Source organism: Lepidochelys kempii, chromosome 3 (genome assembly GCF_965140285.1).
Source record: "Lepidochelys kempii isolate rLepKem1 chromosome 3, rLepKem1.hap1, whole genome shotgun sequence".
Lineage (NCBI taxonomy): Eukaryota > Metazoa > Chordata > Testudines > Cheloniidae > Lepidochelys > Lepidochelys kempii.
Genome location: NC_136382.1, coordinates 96095261 through 96119970, shown reverse-complemented (window position 1 = coordinate 96119970; position 24710 = coordinate 96095261). Strand labels below are relative to the sequence as shown.

Sequence of the window (24710 nt, the reverse complement as noted above, 5' to 3'; positions counted from 1 at the left end):
AGGCAAGGCTGGCATCCCTCTAACTACAGATGTAAGAACTCAGGACATTCAGTTGTTAAGACATCACTGGCTGGGAAGCCTGCCATCAACATCCACACTTAATGCACATACATTCCCTTTTGGCTCTGTACATTCAAGCCCATCTGCTCAGATGGCATGGTGCCCACTCATCAGTTGGTTGGACTGTTGCACTGGGGCATAGGTGCCAAATACTGGTTTTATGTGGTCAGCCTGCAGAACCCTGCATCTCTTTTGCAGGAAGTTGGTGTTTCAGCACTGCCGCAGAGAACCAATACACCATATCTCCCGACATACTATCACACCTGCTGAAATAAACCTATGTGCCAAAACAATTTTTAAAACTCCTGTAGAGAAAAAAACATACATTGTTTATGGTCATGGAAACTCAGACATGCTGCATTGCAGAAAACCGCATAATGCTAATGAGTCAAAGGATACAAAGAGAGCAAGAGAGATGCATTGCCCACAGGTAAGACTACATGAAAAATGGCACTGCAGGACAAACTATAGTATAAATCCAAGGGCAAAAAAACCCCTAAATTAAAATGGAGTTAAGGCTGAGAGTACATACCATTAACATAAGGGTAAAAACCTATTTTAGAAATGTTGCAGTTATCTCAAACCAAGCATTACAAAGACAGGAAAGAGTTACTCTTAAAAGAAATCCGAACATGATAAGGTATGCAAATACACAAATAGGGCATTCAAACAACCTTAACTGTTCCCTGTTGTGACACCATGCAATCGCCATATGATTATGACAATCACTTTGTCATAATTGTCATTTTGTCATTAGTGTTTGTGGTCCAAAGTTAGAAGAAACTTTTTAATAATTTTTAAAATATTTCCCTTCAAGGCATGGCTATATTTCATGGGCCAGAATCACCAGTGAGTTATTTCAGTTTTATGTAGCTTTAACTTCAATGAAATCAATAATAATTAGTGTAAAACTGGAGTAAAGACACTGATTGATTAAGTCCTACATTTTAAGGTCTTTAAAAATAATTAAACTATGAGACACGTTTCTGAGATAAATATTATGACATGTTTTAAGTGGGTAGATTGAGTCACAGGTAAATTAAAAGTGACTTAAGGTCACAGACTGATACAGTATTAGAGTTGGGAAGAAAACTCTTCACAATCCCCGTTTCTATTGACACAAGCTGTATAAAAAAAAATCCTTAAAAGGTCACCCACAGTTGTACTCTGATTCAGTCATGTCAACATAAAAAAATTGTAATACATACAGGTGAACAGCTAAGAAGAGAAAAACAAAACAGAAATTATAATTATTCAGCAGGTAAACCCCCAACCACAAAAGAGCATTTTGTAGAAAACTGTTTTTGATTACATTTAATATGAGGCTATCATTTTCCCATTTTAAGTGATTTATTGTAAAAATCAATTGGTTGATGGATATGCTATTTATGGTCTGGGATGAGAGATGAAGCTGGGTGGGGGTGAAGAGCAGCAAGCGACGGAACACGAGATGAGATGGCTAGAACAGGTATGATAATGCATTTCTCAAAGCTAAGATCATAATTTTCTACACTAAATGGGATAACTGATGACAAGTGAAAAAATGTGAACTACTGGGGATCAATGTTGGAAACGACACTCTAAGTAGCATTCAATACTAGTTGCAAGTCCATTATTAAGAGATCTATAAGCAGCTTAGAAACTGAAATTTGGGTTTAGAAGTTGTAACAGATCCAGACAGGCTCCCCCTGCTGGCTGTTCATCAGACAGCTGTGAGGAGATCCAACTGCTGGATCCACTGGTGTTTTAAACTTCAAACAGATTCTTAACATCTAGTCACTGACCCAGTCTTGGGGTCCCTAGGCATATTTTGGGGTTCAGGCCCTCTGTCTAGTACCCCATAATGACAGCAGCAACCACATAGTCTCCTGCACAACCCCTGGAACCAGTGCTGACTTGTCAGACACTCCTATAGCTTAAACACATCCTCTCCCAGAACTCCATGGCTTATCTCTTCGGGTAGGTGTAGCATATAAAAGGCAATTTGCACAGAATTCTTACACATTACTCTATTTAAAAAAAAATCACATGAGAAATAGACAGATCTGCACAAAAATAATAAACTCTACATGCATTTGCCTGCCTCGGTTTCCTCAACAGTCCAGGATATTCTCTGGGCTAGGGTCAATGTCCTTTGGATTCACAGAGTCCTTCTGCTCCAGTGCATACTTTATGCTCTGAAATATGGAGCCTTCTCCATCAATCAGCTTGCTCTGACATAGGCCAGTCATAACCAAACTTCCACTGTGTCTCGCCTCAAGCTCCCCATGTGGCTCTGAGTCTGCTTATATTCACCCCTACCAATACCCGGGCTTCTTTGTTTGGAGTCTAGTAACTTTCCAATCTCCTTCCTCCCCCCTCCCTTCAGACAGGAGGAGGAAGTTACCTTTCCTGAGGTCAAGCAATCCCCATTTAGCATATCTATTGTATGATAGCATATCATACAAAGCACCCAGTCATTAAAATTAAGTATTCCCCATTGCCCTCAGTTTGATGTGTAACCCTGTTAGTAATAGTGGATACACATCAACAAAGGGTCTTTGGGCTGAGGTCAACTTCATAACACCAACCGGGATTCATAAGTTATACAGACAGATCCCTAAATCATCACAAAAAGTATAATCTGGAAACCAATCACTGGTCAAGATAGAAGTTAATATAAGTTAAACTACTGTAGGTACTTGTAATAGGGTCAGCACCCACCTCTCACAAGTGCCCTGTTTTCTCTGGCCAATATACCTGCAATCACCGCCTTTTTCGGGGGCAGCATCCGCCTCTCATGGAGAGCCCCCTTTGGTTGGCTGAGTGTGAGCCTGCTTTTGGTTTTAGTTCTTACACCGAGGTGGCACCCCCTCTTGGCTGACGGGTCTCTTGGCAGATCTTCAGCAACTCAGCCCTCCGGTCAACCCACATACACTGTCCCCACTTCCAGGGTTTATAGTCCAAGTTCTTATCATGGTCCTGGTATGGGGCCGTAGCACTTAGGCTTCTTCCAGAGGCACTGCCCTCTTCAACCAACCAGCCCAGGCCCATCTCGGTACCCGCAGCTGGTGGTGTTTCAGCAGGCTCCCTGGGCTCATCTTCAACCCCACGAGCGGGACCCATCTTGGTACCCTCACTGGCCTGGACAGGTTCTGTGCTCAGTCCCCCAGGCTTTAGCCTGCCTGCACTGACCTGCCACTTGTCCTGCTGCAATTCCCGCCAGCTAGGCACCCAGTCTTCATTCCTCAAACTCCACATAGCAATTGAACTTCACTGCTCTGCTGCTTTTTTATATAGGGCCCTTTTGGCCCCGGATTGGCTGCTCCATCGGCCCCTCGGATTGGCTGCTCCTCTCAGTCACTCTAGGCTGCCTGGAGGAATTCTCTCTACTCCACTCTGGGGCAGAGTGATGCAGGGCCTCTGCACCTAGTCTCCCCTGCCACAGTACTGTCATCAAAATAGTAGTATCTCATCAAGTTGGGAGTCCAGAGAGATCATATAATCCCTCAAAAACAGGACTCAAGAAGAAGCTGTTGAAATTCGTAAGTAGGGCCTTAAACTTAAGAAATTTCTTACAAGACATCTGATATATATACACACATTGAAATTGGTCATGTACCATGAATAAAATAAATGTTAGCTTAGTTTCTTATATATAGAGGATCATTAGGGACCATAACAAATACAGCTGAAATATCTATGTATATGAATAGCAAGACCTAAACCAGGCCTGCAACAAAATATTATTATGGGCTTAAACAAGGGTCTTTCTTAGTCCTATGACCTTATGTACAGCATGAATGGAAAATCAGACACATTTATGTTGAGAAACACTCAGAATGACACCACCTTTTCCCAGCATTTTTGAGAAAAATAGCAGATTGTAGAAAGGATGATAGCTCAACAAATTATAAGGAGGTAGGAAAGGTTAACTGAGTGAGGAAATAAACAGCTGACACTTTAAATGGAATGGGAATATATCCATATGTCAAGATAATATTTGATGATATTAATAATGAAAGGAGCAGTAGCTTTCACACATTGACAAGAGAGCTAAGTTAAGTTTTGCCTCAACGAGCCCAGATTGCCACACAAATTCAGAGTACAGCTGAGCCAGACAGATTTGTCACTGCACCCAGAAGTGCCACACCAGAGAGACTGTGATGGCAGTTTTAATGCAAGCAATTGTACTGTCTGATACCTTTGATTAGAAAGGGGATGAGGTTTTTTTTTAGGGGCCTGAGTTATTCAAAATTATATACATACATATTATATATAAAAACTTAGCAGGTCTTTTTTTATACTCTGCCCTATAATGCAAAAACAAGGAGACATTCTATGAAATTAGGAGCAAGGAAGTTAGAATCTCTAAAAGGAGTTACTCCTCTTTGCAGTGTGGAGATCAGCTCTGCAGGAGGTCCACCAGGAAAATACTGTTAGGTTTTTAAAACAGCTGGCTAATTTTGTGACCATTAAAAGCATTTGTTGCTATGCAAGACAAAATTCATGCTTACATTAAATTGAAACTCATGCTTCAGGGTGAGTTGGAGGAGTCAAGGAGGACACCACTGCATCCCAGTATACTGATGTGTCACATACAAAAAACTGTGTTAAAAGAAAGTTAAGGTAGCAAAGACATGGACCTAAAAGTGAGAAAATGTCAATAACTCTCCAGTTTTTAGTGACACAATCACATACTATACTATATGCTGCTCAATGAATGGATAGCTATTCACTGTCTCTTTATTGTCATCATTCAATGTGGCCCCAATCATTTATGTATTGAATACAGAATAATTAATTCTCTCATGGGCTTTTCTACAGTGCTCATCACTGTAGTATCTGAAAGCTCCATAAATATTAATGAATTTATCTTTACAACACCTTGGTAATGTAAGGGGATTTATCAGATCTTGTTCTAGGCCCTGCAAGACTGTTTTTCAATGGTCAGCACTTTGCAACACTTAATAGTTTGCAAACTCCTCTGCCAGCCTACAGCTCATTTGTAAAACAGAAAAAAAAAAGAAAAAGAAATAACACAAAATTGATTTAAGAGAAAAATATTAAAGAAAAATAAAGGGAGAAAGTAAAATTATACAAGAGGTTAAATAAATTTTTAAAAGGCCAGATACATAAACTAGAAGAGGTCATTGAATGATATGGTAGTACCTTTAAGAGCTAGAAAGGTTAATTTATTGACAGAAAAGAAAGTCAAGGATAAAATTTAGATGTCTGTGTTTCACAAAGACATATGGGGACAGATGCCAGAAACAGAAAATTCCAAAAGGAAAAAGAAGAAAAACTATAGGACATCAGTGTCTGGCCAGAACTGGTCAGCAAAAAATTAGAAAGTCTAAAAGTTAAGAAAACTTCAAGTCCAGATAGATTTCTATCAAAGAACACTAATGAAACGGCAAGAGAGATACAGGGTGGTATTTCTGTAGAAAAGTGATGTAATGTGAATTTTGAAATGGACATAGGGAAACTACAGAAAAACTGTAGCTTTGTTGCATAAGGTAGGTTCTAGGAGTAGAAAAACATTAACTAGTGATAGGATGGGACAGAATTGGAAAGCTTGACTTCAGGAGTATCAGCACTCACCTTAGTCCTTAAGCAAATGCTCACTTTTCTAGCCAGGTTAGGGATTCAGTTGAGCCATGTATCTGGAGATGTTGCTGTTGGGGCCAGGAGCTTAGACCTCTCCCCTAAGTACATTCACTTGGTCCTCATCTGTCCCATACTTGCTGGGGAGATGATCCTACTTTTGTTCTGGAGTGCAACACAATGAGCAACACCAAGCATCCCCTTTTGGCCAGGGATACATCTGCAGTGCCCTGCCTCTATTTTCCCCTTCTTCAGGGCTCCTTAAGCAAAACTCCACATGGTCATAGTCAGCCAGTCACAGCCCATTCAAAAAGTAACCACAAAAACAAATCTTCCACCCAGCCTTAAGCTGGACACAGCCCCTTATTCCCAAGGTACTATCCCTTCCTACTGCCTTAGCAGCCAGAGAAGATGCAAGGCCTTGCCTTCCTTTCCCAAAAAGGGAAAGCTTTCAGCTGGGTCTTCTTACCCAGTCCAACTCCTCTCCCTGCAACTTCACTCTGTCCTCACTGAACTCCCTCTGACATTTTATAGCCCAGGTGCAGCCCAACCCCCTTAACTGGCTCAGCTAGGAGCACCTGCTCTGGCAAAGGGGTGGTGCTGCACTTATTTCAATCACTGGGAGCTAGCAGCGCCCCTGTGATGGGCAGGGCAGTGGTGTGTGCTGGTACCTTTGGCCACCTCAGACCCCCAGGGTGCCATTGGACTGCCTTGGAATTATGTGGCTCCCAGACTTTAAGTTGGAACTTATAATAGGAAACTCCTCCCTAGACCTGGGCACGTTTAGTCTGGCACCAATTTTGCGACCACAAGTATGTTGGGAAGGGAAAGGTAGAGTAGAAGATGAAACTATGGCAGTGCTTGCTGAGGAACCCACAGCTGCAGATGCTGCAAAGTAGGATGGCCAGCCTGCCTCCCTGTCTACCCTGCTGCTGCTGTTCTGGATGCCCCAAGGGCTGTGAATGATATATAAGTACTGCCACTAAGAAGTAAGGGATGCATTGGTTCAGCATTAGCTGCCCAACAAGGTGTGATAGGGGGACATCCAAGTTACTTACTGGCCTCCTCTACAGTGGGAATCAAGTGCAGACTGCAGATGTGGACCTCTAACTGCAGCTGGGGGGGGGTCTCTCTAGCACTAGTCCTAAGAACTGGTTTGGTTTAGTGAGGGCTCTAGTCTCCATGTCTTGCACAGCTTCAGGCTCCTTCATAGTTACACCTTTCCCTGAGTGTGGAGTGGGGGCCAGGGACTCTGGCCATCCTGATGAGCTTCCTAGCTGGTGATTTAAAGGGATGAGATCACACTCCGACCTTATGGTTTCTATTATATCTTTCACCATTGAAATCTAGACTAGAAATCCCCTGTTGTATGGTTCTTGGGGTGCTATCCACCCATGTTGAGTTAATAGCTACTTAATAAAGAAGCAGTCTCTGCATTTAACCTTTAGGTATCCTTGTTCAGATAAATTAGGGAAGTAATCAAACAATTAACATGATAAACAAATGGAAATAATTTGCTTAGATTTTAGGAACCAGCTTCTTGCCTTTAATATGGCACTGTAACACCTGAGAGGCATTCTACAGCCCAGGTTAGTAGCAGGAAAGGTACTTGAGGGAATCTAGAGCTACATCTTTCCCCCTGCATGGATAAACCTGCAAGAAGTGAGTGTCTGAGTGCCATTGACTGGAACATTTACAGTTGTGTCTCGTGGTTAGAGGCCAGATGCCAGAATCAAAGTCAGGAATTGGAGCCAAGGGTCAGAACGAGGTTTTGTGGATTGAGGCACAGCAGGAGCTGGGCTGGTAAAAAGCAGGTGCAGGGGCTATCACAGGGGAAACGCTTTGAGCAGCCACTGAACTGTTGTGGCTGGGCTTAAGAGCTGGCCTGTTGACACTTCCAACCAATCCATCAGTACAGCCAATTAGGCAGCCTATGACAAGCCAGCTACACATGTTAGGTTGTCCAGACACTGGCTCCACTGCAGGTCACGATTCCAGACAATGAGGATCCTCCAGAGTGAATCTCCAGCTAAATTCTCCCCCTTGAAGGGAAGGGACCATGGATGTCTGAGCTGTAGGTTAGGTCCCATGATGCATCACTCTTGCAGTCCTATGTTGCCACTGGCTTCCCTGCAGAATCCCTTCCCAATAAACTTGACCGTAGATATCCATAATTTTAGAGGAAAATGTGTTGCATAAGGTAGCTGCTCTCCAACTCCCTCCTGTATGCCCCTTGAAATGGCACCTATCTCCAACCACGTGGAATTAGCATGGAGGTTCAGACTCATATGGAGTCAAAGAAAGGGGCATAATATGGCACACATTAGCATTGTTCCCCACTTTCATGAATGTACGGGCCCTTTACACTATTAGTCTGACTCCTTCACTCCCCTTCATGTTGTGGGGCAAAAAGAAAGCACAGGGACCCTAATGTGGATATATAAAATACAAAATGTTACTGTGCTAAAAGCATGGGACACAGAGACGTCATTAACAGGATGCCACAAGAGTAACAATTGTAATATTTTTTTTTACTTTACAGAGAATCCCAAAAATTAGAAGAAAAAAATGTAGTGATTAGTCAGTCCATTTCTCTGCTGCAGCAAGATTATCACCTAAATAACTGTTTTATCTAGTGTGACAAAGCTCTGTCCTTGCCTCCGTGGGTCCTGCGTTTCCTGGCGGATTTCGCTAGCCTCAGAGGCTCACTGTCACCCTCCATGTAACCCTTCTCTCTCTGGAGACAGTCTACTGAGCCATTTTCATCATAAGCCAGCGAGGGAGGTGAGGAGAAGTTATCCTTCCTTGCACAGTCTCTGTTGTCTCCCAGTCTCAGTGATTAATCAGGGGGCAAAGGTGTGGGGGGGGAGCCCAGGCCCACCCTCTACTCCGGGCTCCAGCCCAGGGACCCTAATAGTATCAGCTATGGTAGCTGACCTTTTAGAAACAAGACATGTACAATTCCCTGGGCTACTTGCCCCACAGCAGCCCTCACTTCCTCAAGCTCCACTTCACCTCACGGCCTCCTTCCTTGTGCCTGATATGGTGTGTACTACTCAGTCTCTCCAACAGCACAACTTCCTCCCACAGGTCCTGACATGCACACCCACCTGACTGACTGGGAGGCTTTTAACTAGTTTCAGCCAGCCCCGATTGGCTTCAGGTGTCCCAATCAACCTAGCATTCTCCCTGCCTTGTGGAACATTCTTAATTGGCCCCAGGTGTCTAATTGACCTAGAGCAGCTGCCATTTCACTTATCCTGGTACCAGGGATTTGTTTAGCCTGGAGCTAATATATCTATCTCCCACTACTTTTCTATAGCCATCTGGCCTTGCCCCGTCACACTAGGCAAATTCCAATATATCCCAAGGGCGGGGGGGTGTCTGCCAGTTTTCTTGGAAGACTCATGCAAACTGCCTCATTATTAAGACATACTTCTTAATCTGGTAATGACCAGAAAGGCCACCACATTAGTTAACACTACAAAACATGGGAGGGTTTTCAGTAGGGAGAGCTAGTTCAATAATCTTCACATCTGAAACAATGCCAACAACAACCAGATCTTCCGCAACATTTTTAGAACACAGATGACTCTGAGACCAGCCAACTATCATCTCATGTACTTGAAATTCACCCCTCATAAAAGCCCACCTGCCAAAGTGCTTAAGATGCAACTACCCTCTCACTGACAAAGGCCATCCTTATGGTAGCACAAGCACTAAGAGAAACAACAACATTTAAAAGGACTGAACAAAGATGACTCTGTCATAGCCAATACAATTCTGAAAACTTCAATTCAGAGCTTAAAAGTCCTAGATAAAGCAAAGAAAAATCCCATGATGCAGATAGAGAGGTAACGAGTATAGAACAACGTGGTGATTTGATCCCCATGTAGTCCATTCATGCTCCTATCCACCTCCCAAAGCCAGTAGAGACTGGGAGAGCTGCAGAGTCAGCAAATAAGGCTCCACTGGAGAAGTCTTTTGTTTAACTCAAGAAGCCCTAGAAGGCCAATGTTCTGAGGTATGTTTAGCCCACCCTGCCTGGAAGAGGTGCCACCATAATGCAGTACTAATAAACCAAAAGTGTACACAAAGCGTAGTGAGAGAACCACGGGCTAAAAACTATGGAGGGTTTACATACAATTTACAAGAATGTGTTAGCTGCATTATGAAAAGCAGAGTACACTTTTAGTTTTAATGCTAAGTTTTACCTTAGAGTTAAGAAAAGGGGGGGAAAACATCTATTTTTTCCCTGCGATCGTTATTTCATCAGTGCAAATCCTACTGCATCAACGTGTTTCCTCCTGCTCTAAGCTATTTGAAAATAAAAGTTATCCAAACCTCGTCAGATTTCAGATCCTCTCTTATTTATAGGGATATCTTTGTAAGAAATCAGTTCCTCACAAAATCAGGTATTGAAAAGGGTACAAATAAACATAGCACGTGTAGTCATCCCAGCCCAACATCGTTGGAAGATCCAGTAAACTGGAATACAAAACCTACCGCCACTTCTGTCCAAGAGCTGAGGCTTTACAACAGAAGTCGTGTCTTTGATTGTGTTTTCAGACATACTACAGAAATAGTTTCTAGTCTAGTCTAGTTCTAGCCCGCTTCTGCTGTGCTCCAAGAATACCTTTACATATGTCAGTTGCTTCTGGCATAATAAGAGTTTCCCCAGTAGCATAAGATTTTCTGCCTTGTGTTGCTATCCTGAGACAAATCAGATAAGCAGCCTTCAATGCTTTCACTGGCATTGTAACCTACTACTTTTCCCATAAATTATATCTACTTATTTTCTTCTTGCAATTTCCTTTTGAAAAAAATATACATTTATAGCCTTATCTTTCAACTCCTGTCACTTTGTGGCCAACTGTCTGGGAGGCTTTGATGGCTTTATTGATCCATTTGTAAGCACAGGAGTCAGAAAAGGTGGTGTATGATTTTTCTACAGATCTCACAAATTTGAATCACCAAATTAGTATTGCTTTGTCATAGCTCCTGACAGAAAGTTTAAAGCTTTCTCTGCAGAAGGGCTCAAAAGTCCTCCTGGTCTGGGTTTCTTTCTGAAGAACATTACAATCTGTTCATTGTTACTTCAATTCCAGCTGGAACAACTGTTGCACACTTCCAAAAGATAACTCAAGGCAAAGAATTTCAAGACACGGTGTCCTTTCTAGCCTGAAAGTACAATATGCAGACCAAAACCCAGACCTCTTGTTCAGTGCATTTATTTTCTCAAAGAATCTTAGCAATTATAGACAGACTTGAGGAGTTATTCCATCTCCGTGTGAGTGCTGGACTGTTTCCAACCAGAGTCTTCAAAATAGCTGGTCAAAATAGCTGAATTTTTTAATGAATTTTTTTTTATAGTCAGAAGATGAGGATTTGTCTCATCCAGAACTTCCTGAAGGAACATGTCAGTTTGACAAATTTTTCATTTTGGAAAAGTTTGAGAAAACATTTTAATAATATTGAAATGTTCCATTTTGACAATTTCAGAATGAAATGTTTTAATTTTGCAGTTTGGAATGACTTCTCATTGGGAAACGTATGTTATTTTACATTAAAAATGAGAAAAAATATTTTGAATGTATTGAATCAAAACATTTTGATGGATCTAAAATGAATTTTTTTTTTTTTAATTTCAGTTCACCAAAAATTTTGAGACTTTGGCTTTTCAGCCCAATTCAGGATAGGACAAAATTTAAAAAATTTTTTTGAGGGATTGAAAAATCCATTTATGGACCTGTACTTGTCTCCATCCATTGCTTTGTCCACACACTTAGCTTCTTCCTTTGCAGTTTGAACTACTGTCTTGAAGAATTCACTTCTTGTTATAGTACTATGTACAGGTGACCTTCTATGAGCAACTTAGCTGATTTTAGATCTAGCTTACTCTGTATCCTATGATGGCAGTGCCTACTTTCACAGCAGAAACTCTGCTGCTTCTGCTTTTCACAACCTAGCCAGCCAGCCACTTTTCTATCTTTTATTTTTCTCTCTTTATTTTTCTCTGTGGCACACAAATGTGTTAATAATTAATTCTGCCACACATTTCAACTATTATTTTTAAATAAAACCAGAGACATAACATTAGAATATTAAATGGTTTCTCTATAAAAGTTCCCATTTATTAATGGTCTGTTCAAGAAGTTGCCGTTGAACAATATAATTCCTTATGAATATGATTATACTGTGTGTGAGCGTACCACATTATTTCTGGATGTGACTATGATGGCATTTAAGAAGCTCCAGCTGAAATCAAGTGTGACATCCCACATGCTAAGTGAGAAGGCAATGGAAAAATCAACCTGGTGCTGCAGACTTTTAATAGTCTTGCCACTGAATTCCAGATTAAACTCTAAATCTTGGTCTTGAAACTATGATCTTCAAAGCATTCAGTGGACTGGGCCTGAGATATTTTAAGAGCCACCATGACCAGGACCTTACTGCATCAAGTGCAGTTAACAGGAATAATGGAACAGTCATCAACAATGGCTTTCTTGGCAGCCAGTCTTGGCTATGCTATGGAGTACCTTGGCCCAATGACAAAATAATCACACTTTAAGGACCGAGGCCTCAGTTCAGCAAAGTACAGAAGCACATGCTTATTCAGCAAAAATACTTAAATGCATGCTAAACTTTAAGCATGAATTTAAATATCATTGAAACCAATGGAATTTAAGAACACATGCCTAAATACTAGCTGCTTTGCTGAACAGAATGGACCTAGTGAAGAACAATCTCTTTGCTATGTTCACCCCACAAAAACAATCACCTAGGGAAGGAAAAGTGAAGAGAAGATTGCTCCATTAAATCCACTATGGACTTAACTGAAATTGCCTAGCAAATCTGAACTACCTGTGCTGTGCTTAGATGTTATAGTGATAGGGCTACAAAAGCTCCCTCTAAAATATGTATAGAACAAGAAGAAGGAAAAAAATAGAAAAAAAGTACAACTGCTAATACAATAAATGATATTGGAAGAAAGAGGACAAAGAAAGATGTTACTATTTTCTCAGTGTACTTTCAGATTTTAATTACTTAAATATTTGTTGAGCACTATGACATCACAGTAATGAGTGCTGTAAAATACGTACTTTGATTAGATTAGATGTGGCAGATGAGCCAAAGATTGAAATACTTGGTCATGGAGAATTTACATACATAAATATTGTGCATAGAGACTAAAACTATTCTCTCACCTGTGGGCCAGAGTTGAGGTACATTGGCAGGAGGGTATGGCGGAGCCTGCAGTACTGATGATTAGGGTAAGTTGGTAGCTGATCAGTGGATAAATACATGACTTTATTTTCTAATGCCATCAAGCTGCCATCTCTCATGAGGATTAAATTTACTTGAAATAAACAGCAAACAGAGTAACCTATTAGTTTTACACCTGAAACGTCAGAATTTGAAGAAGCAATTAATCAGGTGTTGGATAAGCAAGTGCTAACTATATCTGACATCCTCTAATCCTATACATCACATATAATTCCTTTTAGTACTGCTTATTTTCAGGCTTTGATGCATTTGGTTTTTTTTTTTTGTTTTTTTAACTTCTCTACTGTGGAAAAATGCATCCTGCTGTAACAGGTTAACTAACATTATGTTTGACTGGGCAGTCTCAGATTCTCAGCTAGTGTATTTCAGCATAGTTCCAGTAAAGACAATAGAGTTAATGTAGATTTACACCAGCTGAGAATTGCAGACAAGGACTGTTGTATTTAAAATCATAATGCCAGGTACTCAGGGGTAACCGTATGTGATGGCTGCATATGACATTGTTTGAAAGTTTGTCTAAACAGCAAGTTACTGCATGATAAGTCAAGGTATGAATCTACGGACTACCAGTTTGCTATTACTAGTAGTAAGCCAAATGGCACTTTGGGACTTTCAGTGTACTGTATCAGAACTCATATCGGATGTTAATGTGTGGCAAGCTGTTGTGCTGTTGATTCACACCCTGGTGTTTAATAGTAACTTGCTGTATAGACAAGCCTCAGGAACTCATGTGGTATCTAATTTTTCATATTTTTGGAAAGGGAAACAAATTGGTAAAAAAGTGTTTCTAGGGCTGATTTTGGATAATAAGTCAACTTTTCCTTGCTGAGGATTTCCCAATAACTTTCCAATCTATGCACTGTTATCTGGGAGATATGTCAGTTTTCAGGATTCTGCCAACAAAGATATGAAAGTCTGCAATTTTCCAAATGGTGTTTGCAGGTGATAGTACTCAAAAATGTACAGACAAAACTGCATTTGTGCAGACCCCAAATTTTGAAAACAAGATCTTAATACTTTACAGTGATGGCAGTATCCCTATTTTACACTAAATGGGGATTGAAGACTTCATAAAAAAATTGAAAAGTTCATAAAATTTAATATCTCAAAATACACTCTAGTGCATAAGTTGTAGTATGGTGCACTGTATTGATTTTCTTCTTGTCTTTAAAATCACTGCAAAGCTATTTCCAATGCACTGAAGGCATCAGAATATGAAGGGAGATGTTGACTTGTTCTTCATTGATATTACTTTTGTTATGTGCTTTTTTAATTCAGTTGGGAAAAATGGTTTATATAACTGGTAACTCATAAGATCTGTGTTTGTAAAAATTAAGGTTCTACTCTAATAAACATCTTACATTGTTTAAAGACATCTGTTTGGATATATTATAAAAAAAAGTTAGGATCTAAACCCACACACAATTGAGCTTTTATTTTATGTTTTCATTTGAAACAAGTTTTTAGAATGTATTAGGAAAACGAGAGAAGAGGTGAATGCAATGGAGAGCTACAATATTTTTGGGGTAGAGCTGGCCAAGACATCTATATTAAGTAGTTTATGGGACTATTTTCCTGTCTTTTTTCCTCATAAATTATCAACAAATAGCAAATAAATCTGAGAAAATTACTATTTGAAATTATGTGCAATAGTGAATAATGAAGACTTGCAGGTTGTGAATATATGAAATTAAATATTTGTACTGTTCTGGCTAGTTCCATAAATCATACTGGATTGTTTGTGTTCCTGGTGATATTGCTTATGTAACTAACAGACACAGTGAATTGTGAATATTACAATTGCATATACAATTTGAATTTACTTTTGGGAAATATTCAAGCACGCAAGATTAGAGTTTTTCTCCCCCCACACCTTACCCCACCTCTGAGCATTCATGCTTGTAAAGTTCATTTGTGCAAATACTCTCTGGAAGTGAACACAAAAGGAGCAAAGGAATGTTATTAAAATTTTGTATGACTATTTGCATATTTTTGTAAGGTTGTCCAGTTATATTTTTTGGTGGGTCTTCTTCAAAATGTTTTCCATCAATGAACACAGGGCTCTATCCAAATCTAAATTAAGATCTCCATAATTCTTTATATGAACTAAAGCTGTTACCACTTTAAAGGATTTCAGTTATAGGATAAATCATTTGGTCATCTTAATTTAGGCCAGAATCAAGGTTTCCATTGACTCACTTTTAATTTGGATCAGCATCTTTGGCTACAATTCAGCAAACATGCATGTGCTTTACTTGATTGTCATAAGTAGTCCCATTGACTTCAGTGGAAACACAGATATGCACAAAGTTAAAGCACATAAAAAGTATCTTAAGGATTGAGGCTTTACTAGCAATAATTTTTTTTTCTGCTTCAGAAAACCTCTCATAACTCACCACAGTTGTCAATCTACAGGTGCACATGGGGATTTGTAGAATAAGCACTTGCACTGGGTGAATTACGTGGAAAATTTACACCTTACCAAGCCAGAGCTTCCATTAGCACTAATGCTCACATTATAAGTATTGTTGGTTTTTTTTGCACATCAACCATAGCCCAAACTTCTTAAGTGTGGTGAGGTCCCAATCTAAAAAAGAATATTCTCGTTCTGTAATAAATATAGCACTGAACTGAGCCTTTAAACTTTTGATTAAAAGTTGGCCAAAATGTTCCACTATGCCTTAGTTTGTATGTGCTGAGAGTGACTATATCTTGGTACTTTATTACTAAAATCTAACAGAGCATACATAATTTAGCTGCAGCAAAAATCTCCTGATTTATTAAAAGCTGATATAAAGCTTTCGATACATACCTATTCTGGAAGGTAATATGGTATCAGACAAATTGGCAGGATAAAACTTACAACTGGGAGAATATTTTAAACTAAATGATAAGCCAAAATATAGCTGTTTACTCAAATATGTTTTTAAAGTATAGTTCATTCATTAGGTTACTGAAAGGAGGAAAAGCATTTCAGTTACAATTGTCAGCCTTTATGGATTTTAAAAGACTTCCACTTCCAACAGTGTTACCACAGGATACACACAACTATTGACTGTGAGCCATTTATGGGAGATGGATTAATAGCTTTCTTTCCTCCATAAATATAAATAATGTGTCTATAACTCATCAAAATGTCAAACAGTGAAACTGTTAATGGTATCCCTCTCCATTCTCCCACCATTCCCCGCAGGAGTCTTACAGGAAGAGAAACTCATGTGTAGTGTTTATGGAGAATTCATTCTGTGATCCATGCCGGGTTTTTCTTTTAGAGTCTCAGGTATACCAGCCAGGTCATATAAATAGAAATTCTTACATTTCCTATAGAAAATTCGTATGGACGTTCTATCTTGGAATACACTGTTCATCAGTTGGCTTGGCAGAAGCAACTCAATCCAAATGAATAGCCTACAGAGAGCACTTTTAGTATTTTTAGTCCATTTCAGATTTCAGGTTTTTACTGGAGAGTCCAGTTAGCTACAGTCAAGAAGCTGCATGTTGTGTTCTCTGAGCTTCAGGATTAAACAAGTGGCCTGTGGAATGTTAATTAAAACTGTATACAGCATATATATTCTTCCCAGAAGCTCCTACTCAGTTAGGAAACAACACTGGCAATGAGGATCAACAACAACAAAACCAACAAAAAACAAAGTACGAGCTTTGTAGCTGTTGAGTTTTTAGATTGTACAATGCTGCCCACAGAAAAAAAGAGTCTCTGTTCCTGCAGTTGCAAAAGCCACACTCATGCCGTGCTGTAACTGGCACTTTGCAACAACTGTACCTTGCTCTATCAGATTGGAAGTGTTGGGCATATCTTCTGGAGAGCATCAGAAAGCCTGAACATGTCCCTCTTAAGTTAAATAACAAAAAGAATAAACAAACAAGTGTGCACATAACATTGCTAACCAAGGTGTTGTGACAAATCTATCAAGGGTCTACCTCATATTCCACAGCCACACAGTATGCTTTGCAGTTCTGTAGTCTGAACTTGGAAAAAATGTTCTTGAACTTCCCTGAGCTTTTTGTCCATGAATCTTACTCCACTCTGGGACCCAGATGGGAATATTGGCTTAAAAGGTTAGAAAATCTATTTCTTGTGACGGAGGAAGATGACTCTACCTACACTTGCAAAGTACTTTAAATCACAAAAATATTGACTATGATCAATATATGTTTCAGCAAGCACATCGGTGAGAGAGGAAAAACATGTCTGAGTATCATGAGTGCCTACATCACCTTGTGATTTCATGTGAGTTAACAAAAGTGGATCGCAAGATAAGAGGGCAGATAAAACAAGGATGTTTGTCAGCTAAACTGAGAAGACAAATTCTCCAAGACCTCCAAATGACTCATCAGAATACTGGATGGACACTGCTTGAGCAAACAAGATGTCAGAAACACATGCTCAACAAATAGAGCAAGACAACCTGGCAACAGATACAGAGACAGCACATGTACTCCACACTAGGAACTCAATCAGGAATTGAGTGTGTAGTTATCAAGATGGAAACCAAATTTGGAAAACTCAGGGTCCAACCACAGAGATGACATATGTAAAATGCTACAAATGTGGAGCTCAACTGATGACATGGTCCTTTTCATGTCAGAAAGCTGGTGGAAGAAGAATAAGCACATCTGGAAGAGGCTGAAGTCATCAAGCAAGTGGAAGGCCCCACACCATTGGTATCCCCTATAGTAGTGGCCCACAAACCAAAGCAATCAGGCAAAATCAAAATCTGCATGGATATGTGTTTAACCAATGGGGCTATTAAATGTAAACGACACATCCACCCCACTATAGATGAGATTATTGCAGATCTGAATGTAGCTAAATTCTTCTCCACGTTTGACCTCAGAGCAGCATACCACCAACTTGAGCTTTACCTGAAGTCAAGGTACATAATAACCTTCATGACACGCTTGGGTTTATGCACTATAAACAACTCAGTTTTGGCATTTCTTCAGCCACAGAAATATTTCAAAACACCATACATGAGCTACTAGCTGGAATCTCTGGAGTTCTTAACATGAATGATGAGATATTAGTATTTGGCACCACATCTGAAGAACATGACACTCGACTTGCAGCTGATTTTGAATGACTGCAGAAACAGAACCTGTAGCCAGACAGCCAGCCCCCCCCCTCAGACCAGCATTGCTGGAAACACAGGAGGAAGCAGGAACAGGGCACTTAACATATATTCCAGCACACCCTTTGAAGCTGTGAAAGCACAGGTGTGCTGCTACAATGTGCCTCTGGGAGCAGATACAAGGATTAAGCTCACAGCAGGCAGAGGCCCTGTGACAGACATGGCTCTTAGCCCCAACTAAATAGCATGATGCACACACACCAACATCCTAGGTGGGAAAATATTTACCCTGATAAAAGAAATGTCCAGTAGTCGAAACTTATTGTTTCTCTCCTTTGCAAGTGTAAACTACTCTTGCGAAAGCTGGCGTCACCCCGACAGACCAGCCTCAATTTGGCATAAGAAAGGAGAAAGAGAATAAAGGAGTACAGAGGTATAAGTAGGGGACCTACAGCACCATGATTTTTGAGTGCTTTTCACTATCTATCTGCTGGTCAGATAAGTGACAGCCTCCCAAGGCTTCTGCAGCTAAGAGGGTCCCTACGCCTTGTCCCTTATTCGTCTTTCCGCGGAATTGAGTGACCGATCCTGGCTTGGCACCGCTGGAATCGAGAGATGCAAGGAGGGTAAGAAGCACCCACACCTGATCTCCTATCTTTAGTGTACACATATTTTGAAATAGAGCTCTATACTTTGTTTTCTTTCTTTGGGATTGTGGCTTCAGTTTTGTAACTTGTTTGTGTGTGTAACATCTCTACATTTAAATAAGTAGGCACTAGCAATTTTGTAACCACATGATTAGAATCTAGCTTAATAAATTTTGGTAACCATTTATGCATAAGCCTGACTTGTTTTCTCTGGTTTACTGTAAAGCAGCCAACACAATTAAAGAACCTCAGCCGTTTTGGCTCTAAAGCCTGGCCATTAGGTGAGAGTACTAACAGCCTAGCGTTGAGTTGTGCCGCCTCCACGGGGCAAACTCTTGGGGCACCTGTCAGTCAATCCTGGCTGCCCGCTGCGAAGGAGCTCTGAGCTCTAGCAGTTAAAGTCACGGGTGTGGAGAGGCTCTTAGTGCTGCCATTGGGGCACCTGTCAGTCAGTATTGACTGCCCGCTGCGAAGGAGCTCTGAGCTCTAGCAGTTAAAGTCACGGGTGGTTAGGACCTTGGGGCATCCGTCAGCCTAGCCCGGGCTGCCCGCCGCGAAGGGACAGTGCGTCCTAGCGGTTAAAGTCACGGATGGTATAAACGGGCATAGCTGGCACCTCACCAAACATCCTTGGCCGTCGGCTAACAGAACCTCACATTAAACACAGACAAATGTAAGATAAACCCAGAATGTTAGAATTTTTTGGATGTACATTTTCCAGAGATGGTGTCTCAGTAAGATCCTAAGAAAGTGAAGGACATTAATTAGGCCACCATGCCCATGAAACCCACTGAAGTTCATAGCCTGCTATGGCTTGCAAATTACTATGGCAGATTCATTCTGAGGCTAATCACTATCACACAGCCTATGGAATCTTAATTTAAATCTATATACAGAATTTGTGTGATTCTTTCCAGAAGCTCCTACTCAGTTAGGACACAATATTGTGCAGATGGGAAATAATCTCTAACTAAAGCCAGGTAGACCTGTAATATTTTGTACATAGTAAAATGTGTAAATGATTATTTTTTCATGCATTTTTTCTTGGTGACAGTGCACCTAAGTAGCAGTATAGCTGAAAGTTAACTCTAGTTCTGGATGGATTTAGTGTGCTTTTAATATTTAGATTTTGACTTTTACTGCTACAAATATGTAACCCTAAAGCTGTGGCTGTTTCCCCATTGACCCGATAATTGGTATAACTCCCCTTGTCCATCCGGGGAAGCCAGCCAATGTAGGAGGATGAGAGTACCTGAACTACAACTTGCAGAAAGCATCCCGGTGACACATCAAAATCAAAATGTCTCCGTTTTTTCGTAAAAATTTTATTTGGGATTGTTTTTTGACATACACACACACACACCCCACTAAATGTGTTAGTCTCTAAGGTGCCACAAGTCCTCCTTTTCTTTTTACAAATAAATAATCCATGGAATGCAGGCGCCCCCTCAAGAAAACTTTGGACATATTCACGAATATTCAGCTATGAAGCAGCCATCCAAAGTACGATAAACTAAAAAGAAAGAACAAGAAATTGCAGATCTGGACACCTTCTCCCCCTGCCCTGCCTCAGATGGTATTTCCCTTTTCTTGCCTTTCAGTACCAGATGTTCCCGCAGTATTGTGCTGGTGTCTCATATAAATAAAGGACATGAATGTGCAGCTGGGGAAGTGAGGAAGAGGGAGAAGTGAAGGTGAGAGGGAAGGGTTGCCAGTTTCTTCAGCTCTCTCCTCCATCCCCACGATGAAGTTCCTACTCATTATCCTGAGGAAGCTCCACCCTTCTATCTTTTAAATTAAAAAAGGAACATTTACTATATTGCAGCCAGTTGTAGCCCTAGCACTTGGGGTTGCAGAAGGGGAGCCATGGGCAAAAGTGTGCCACAAGCAGCCACATACTTCACTGATGTTTAGCATCAGCTCTGCCCAGAGGTGAAAGTAAGCCGGTACGCCCCGGTACGGTGTACCGGCAAGAGCCGGTGCACCATCCTGGGGCAGCCTGGCTTCCCCAGGCAGGGCCAGCTCTAGGCACTAGCAACACAAGCAGGTGCTTGGGGCAGTACCTTTCTAGAGGCGGCATTCCCACGCCGGCCATGCCGCCCCTAGAAATGTGCCCCAGCCGCCCCAGCTTGCCTCCACTCTGCCTCTGCCTGCTCCCCTGAGCGCTCTGCCGCCGCGCCACTTCTCCCCCTTCCCGCCCAGGCTTGCCACCCGCCAAACAGCTGTTTGGCGTGGCAAGCATGGGAGGGAGGGAGGAGAAGCTGAGTGGCGGCGTGTTCAGGGGAGCAGACGGAGCGGAGGTGAGCTAGTGCGCGCGGGGGGAGGGGGGGAGCTGTAGGAAGCAATGTGGGGGAGGGAAATGCTGCACAGCCTAGGGGAGGAGGCAAGGCTGGGGATTTGGGGAAGGGTCGGAGTTGGGGTGGAGCCGGGGGCATGAAAAAAATGTGGGGGCAGCCAAAAATTTTTTTGCTTCGGGCAGCAAAAATCCTAAAGCCGGCCCTGTCCCCAGGGGGCAATTTAAAGGGCCTGGGGCTCCCAGCAGTGCTGGAGCCCCAGGCCCTTTAAATTGCTTCCAGAGCCCCGTTACTCCATGGCTCCGGGGGCTATTTAAAGGACCGGGGCAGTAGAAGCAGGGGAGCCACAGGCCCTTTAAATAGCCCCCAGAGTCCTGGGGTAGCGGGGGCTTCAGGGGCTATTTAAAAGGCCGGGTCTCCAGCTGCCTCTGCCACCCCGGTCCTTTAAATAGCCGCTGGAGCCCCACCGCTTCCCCAGGGCTCCAGAGACCAATTAAAGGACGGGGCAGTAGAAGCAGGGGAGCCCGGGGCCCTTTAAATAGCCTCCGGAGCCCCAGGCTGCTGCTGCTACCTGGGGGGGGGGCGGGAAAGAGGAGGAGGAGGAGGGGCAGCACTTACCTTACAGGGTGGGCTGGGGCTGGCTCTGACCCCCTCAGCCCCGCCCCTTCCGCCCTAGGCCCCACCCCTTTCTGGGGCCAGAGCTGGCCCAGCGTCACTCGACTTACTTTCACCCCTGCCTCTGCCTCAGCATGAGTCGCCACTTCACTACCCATCAAATGGGCAAAAGGCTGGTATCTTAGCTATTTCCAGGGCAGGGCTGGGTATTCCCCCACGCTCCAAAATGACCTTTTCTTTTTTAATTTCTCTAGAAACTTTCTGGTTTTTCAATTAAAAAAAAGCAGAAACAAAGATTTGCTGTTTTCAAAACCCAAGCTGTAGTTTTCCTGTCAGTTAAACTAGGCAATGTCAACTAAAGCCTGGGGTATATTGTTGACCTCATCTAGCTACCTCCTGGTAAAAACTACAGTGCCTGTCTCCACAAGGATTTTACATCAGGATAGCTAACACACATTAGTTATCTCACAATAAAAATAAAATAAAATAGAATAAAAATAAAATAATAATACCCCTTTCTTCAATGAAAACAAAGCCTAAAGTAGTCTGGATTAAAGTTTGATAGTTGCTGGAAGTATAAAGATATGAAATATAATATTGGGCATCTGATTTAGTTTTGTGCAGACATAGACACAGTGCAGCAGTATGCATTTCAAGTAATAGGAACATTCAGATGTAGTGATATGCAGCTCAATGAAATGTAAGGTCTGATGCAGCAAGGTGCTGTGCACTCTGAAGGCTCACTTAAATTCATGGGAGTCCTTGAGTGGATTGCTCAGGATCACTCATCATCAGGACTTTATTTTGCAGCATAAAGTCACTAGTTTGCCTGTGAAGGTTTGGGGAAACTGTTTATGAATGACTTATGAATTCTGATTGATTTTATGACCTCTATATACAATTCCAACCTTCAGCGTGTAGTGAGTCAGCTGTTTGCTGACAGGGACCATGCCATGCATCACACACCCTGTGCTACAAGTCAAATAAAGAAGTGATTCAAAGAGAATGGGGTTGTCCTGGTAGAACAACGAGTATATAAAAGAGATTAGCCAAACTAAAGGAAATTGGTTATCTAAGGTTGTCTGGGGGACGGATGGGGGGAGAGGGGGAAGGTCGGGGGATGAGGTTAGAGCATTGGAAATTCCCCTGCAGAAAAAGGAGGAGAGAGGGAGAGGCATTACCTTGCTGTTAAAGCAACATGCTTCCTGAGTCAGAGGAAACCTTTCTGCCCACCAGAACTAAACAAGCTACAGAGAATTTGTTGCAGGGCAGGAAGAGAGAACCTGAAGGCTGGGCAGGAGGAGAGGAGGGTCAACCCTGAAAGGACTGACCAAAACCCAAAGGATTCTAGGAGCAGTGAGGACACTTGAAGGAGGATTTTTGAAGGCAGGTTTTGTTATTTGCATGGATCTGTAAGTCTCCATGTTTTTTCTGAGTTGAGTGTGTATGTTAAGAAGTTGCTTTGCCATGCCTTGGAGACTAAACTGTAAACTGGAATACCCACAAGGGTAGAGCTCTGGGGAGGGCATGCTTAAGATTCTAGGGAGACTGGGGGTCCAGCCCTGGTCTTGATGCCTTGGGAGCTGGAGCACAGAGTCCCACTTCCAAGAAGGGGTACCAGCCAGGAAGTTTGTATCTCCTAGGCTAGGGGTGAGCCTGAGAGGCCAGACCTGGTGTCTGGCTGCTGATCAGACTCAGGGGGCTTAGAAGCACACAGAATCTAGTGTTTGGATCCAAACTCAGTAGGTCTGTGACAATGGCAAATGTTAATACCCCTAAGAAATAAAAGGATAGCAATGCTAATATTAAGTGCACATTTTGCTTTGTAGATGGAAAAATTCATTGCACCAACACTACAATCTGCTTATGTATTATTCATAGATTCACAGATTCCAAGGCCAGAAGGGACCGCTGTGATCAGCAAGTTTGACTGACAGGAAAACTTCCCCTAAATAATTCCTTGCACTTATCTTTTAGAAAAACATTCAGTTTTGATTTAAAAATTGCCAGCGATAGAGAATCCACCACAATCCTGACTAAATTGTTCCAGCATCAGGGGCTGTCTCTCTTTTGAAGGGGTGACACACTGAACCTACATTACTGAGCTACTCATTTTTTTGGGCACGTTAACTGCTCTAAGATATGTATTTCACACACCATCTTGGCCTCTTATTTTAAAAGATCATTTGAGTGCCTCCTCAGAACTGCTGAATTATTCATCTTTCACATAATTATTTGCTGTTTATGGCCATGTCTGATGTTTGACTTTGTATTTTCTTGTTACTTTAAAAAAAATGAAAGTCTGAGATAATTATATAGGATCACATTTTAAATATGAAATATCAGTCACTGTGTACCTATGCTAAAATTAAAAGAAAACTGTAGGAAATACTCCAGAGATGTTGGGCATTTTTATACATGCATCTGTCTGATCTGCGTTCAGATTGCCACTGTCTGCTCTAATGGACCAAATTAAACACTTACATGGATGCCATTTATTGTAGATGACTGATAATTCTATTTCTGCTTATACATCCACAGGATGACATTTGAAATGGCATAATTCTTAAGGAAAGAAACAATTGGCTTCTCTTGATATGTATACCATTGTCTGGCTGATCCACTTATCTATATGAGTTTGCTCTGTACTTCGGGGAACTGACATAATATTATCCTGCCATGTGACGTTCACGTAGGGCATGTTATTAGAGCTATAAATCTAAAGGACAACTTGTATGGTGGCTGGTTCTCCTTGAGTAATTCTACAGCAAGTTCACATTTGTGTTCAATAAGCTTCTTGCCTGAAAGCTTATGTATTGCATAATGGGATTTTTTTCCTTCTTCTAGTGAAAGTAAAGGGCCAGAGTCTGGCTACCCTTGTACCGGCATGCAAAAGGAGAGACTGGAGCGCAAGAAACCATATGCCCAGGTTGAAGAATTGGCAGCACAATCCAGGTGCTTACCATCTTGAGTGCAAGGGCTGTGTTGGGGGGCGGGAAATCAGAGTCACCGGTGTAGCTTAGCTCCATTGAAGCCAATTGCAAAACTCCCAGACATCAGTGGACTCAGGATTTCACCTGCTGAAAGGTGAATGCTTGTGTAGTTTGAGGCCAAGGCTCAGTCCTCTACTA

At 41.7% G+C, this 24710-nt stretch overlaps 1 protein-coding gene across 3 annotated transcripts in view; it reads right to left on the bottom strand.

The window, feature by feature from the left end:
• The window catches only part of NKAIN2 (sodium/potassium transporting ATPase interacting 2), a 792430-nt gene that overhangs the window by 384524 nt on the left and 383196 nt on the right, over nucleotides 1-24710 (bottom strand). Inside the window, exon 2 of one of the 3 annotated variants that reach the window (XM_073337205.2) lies at nucleotides 12855-13006. The exons of the other annotated variants lie outside the window; for them this stretch is intronic. Coding sequence (XP_073193306.1) covers nucleotides 12855-12992 — 138 coding nt within the window. The 5' untranslated portion in view covers nucleotides 12993-13006. The remainder of the gene's footprint in view (nucleotides 1-12854; nucleotides 13007-24710) is intronic. 3 annotated transcript variants of the gene reach the window in all.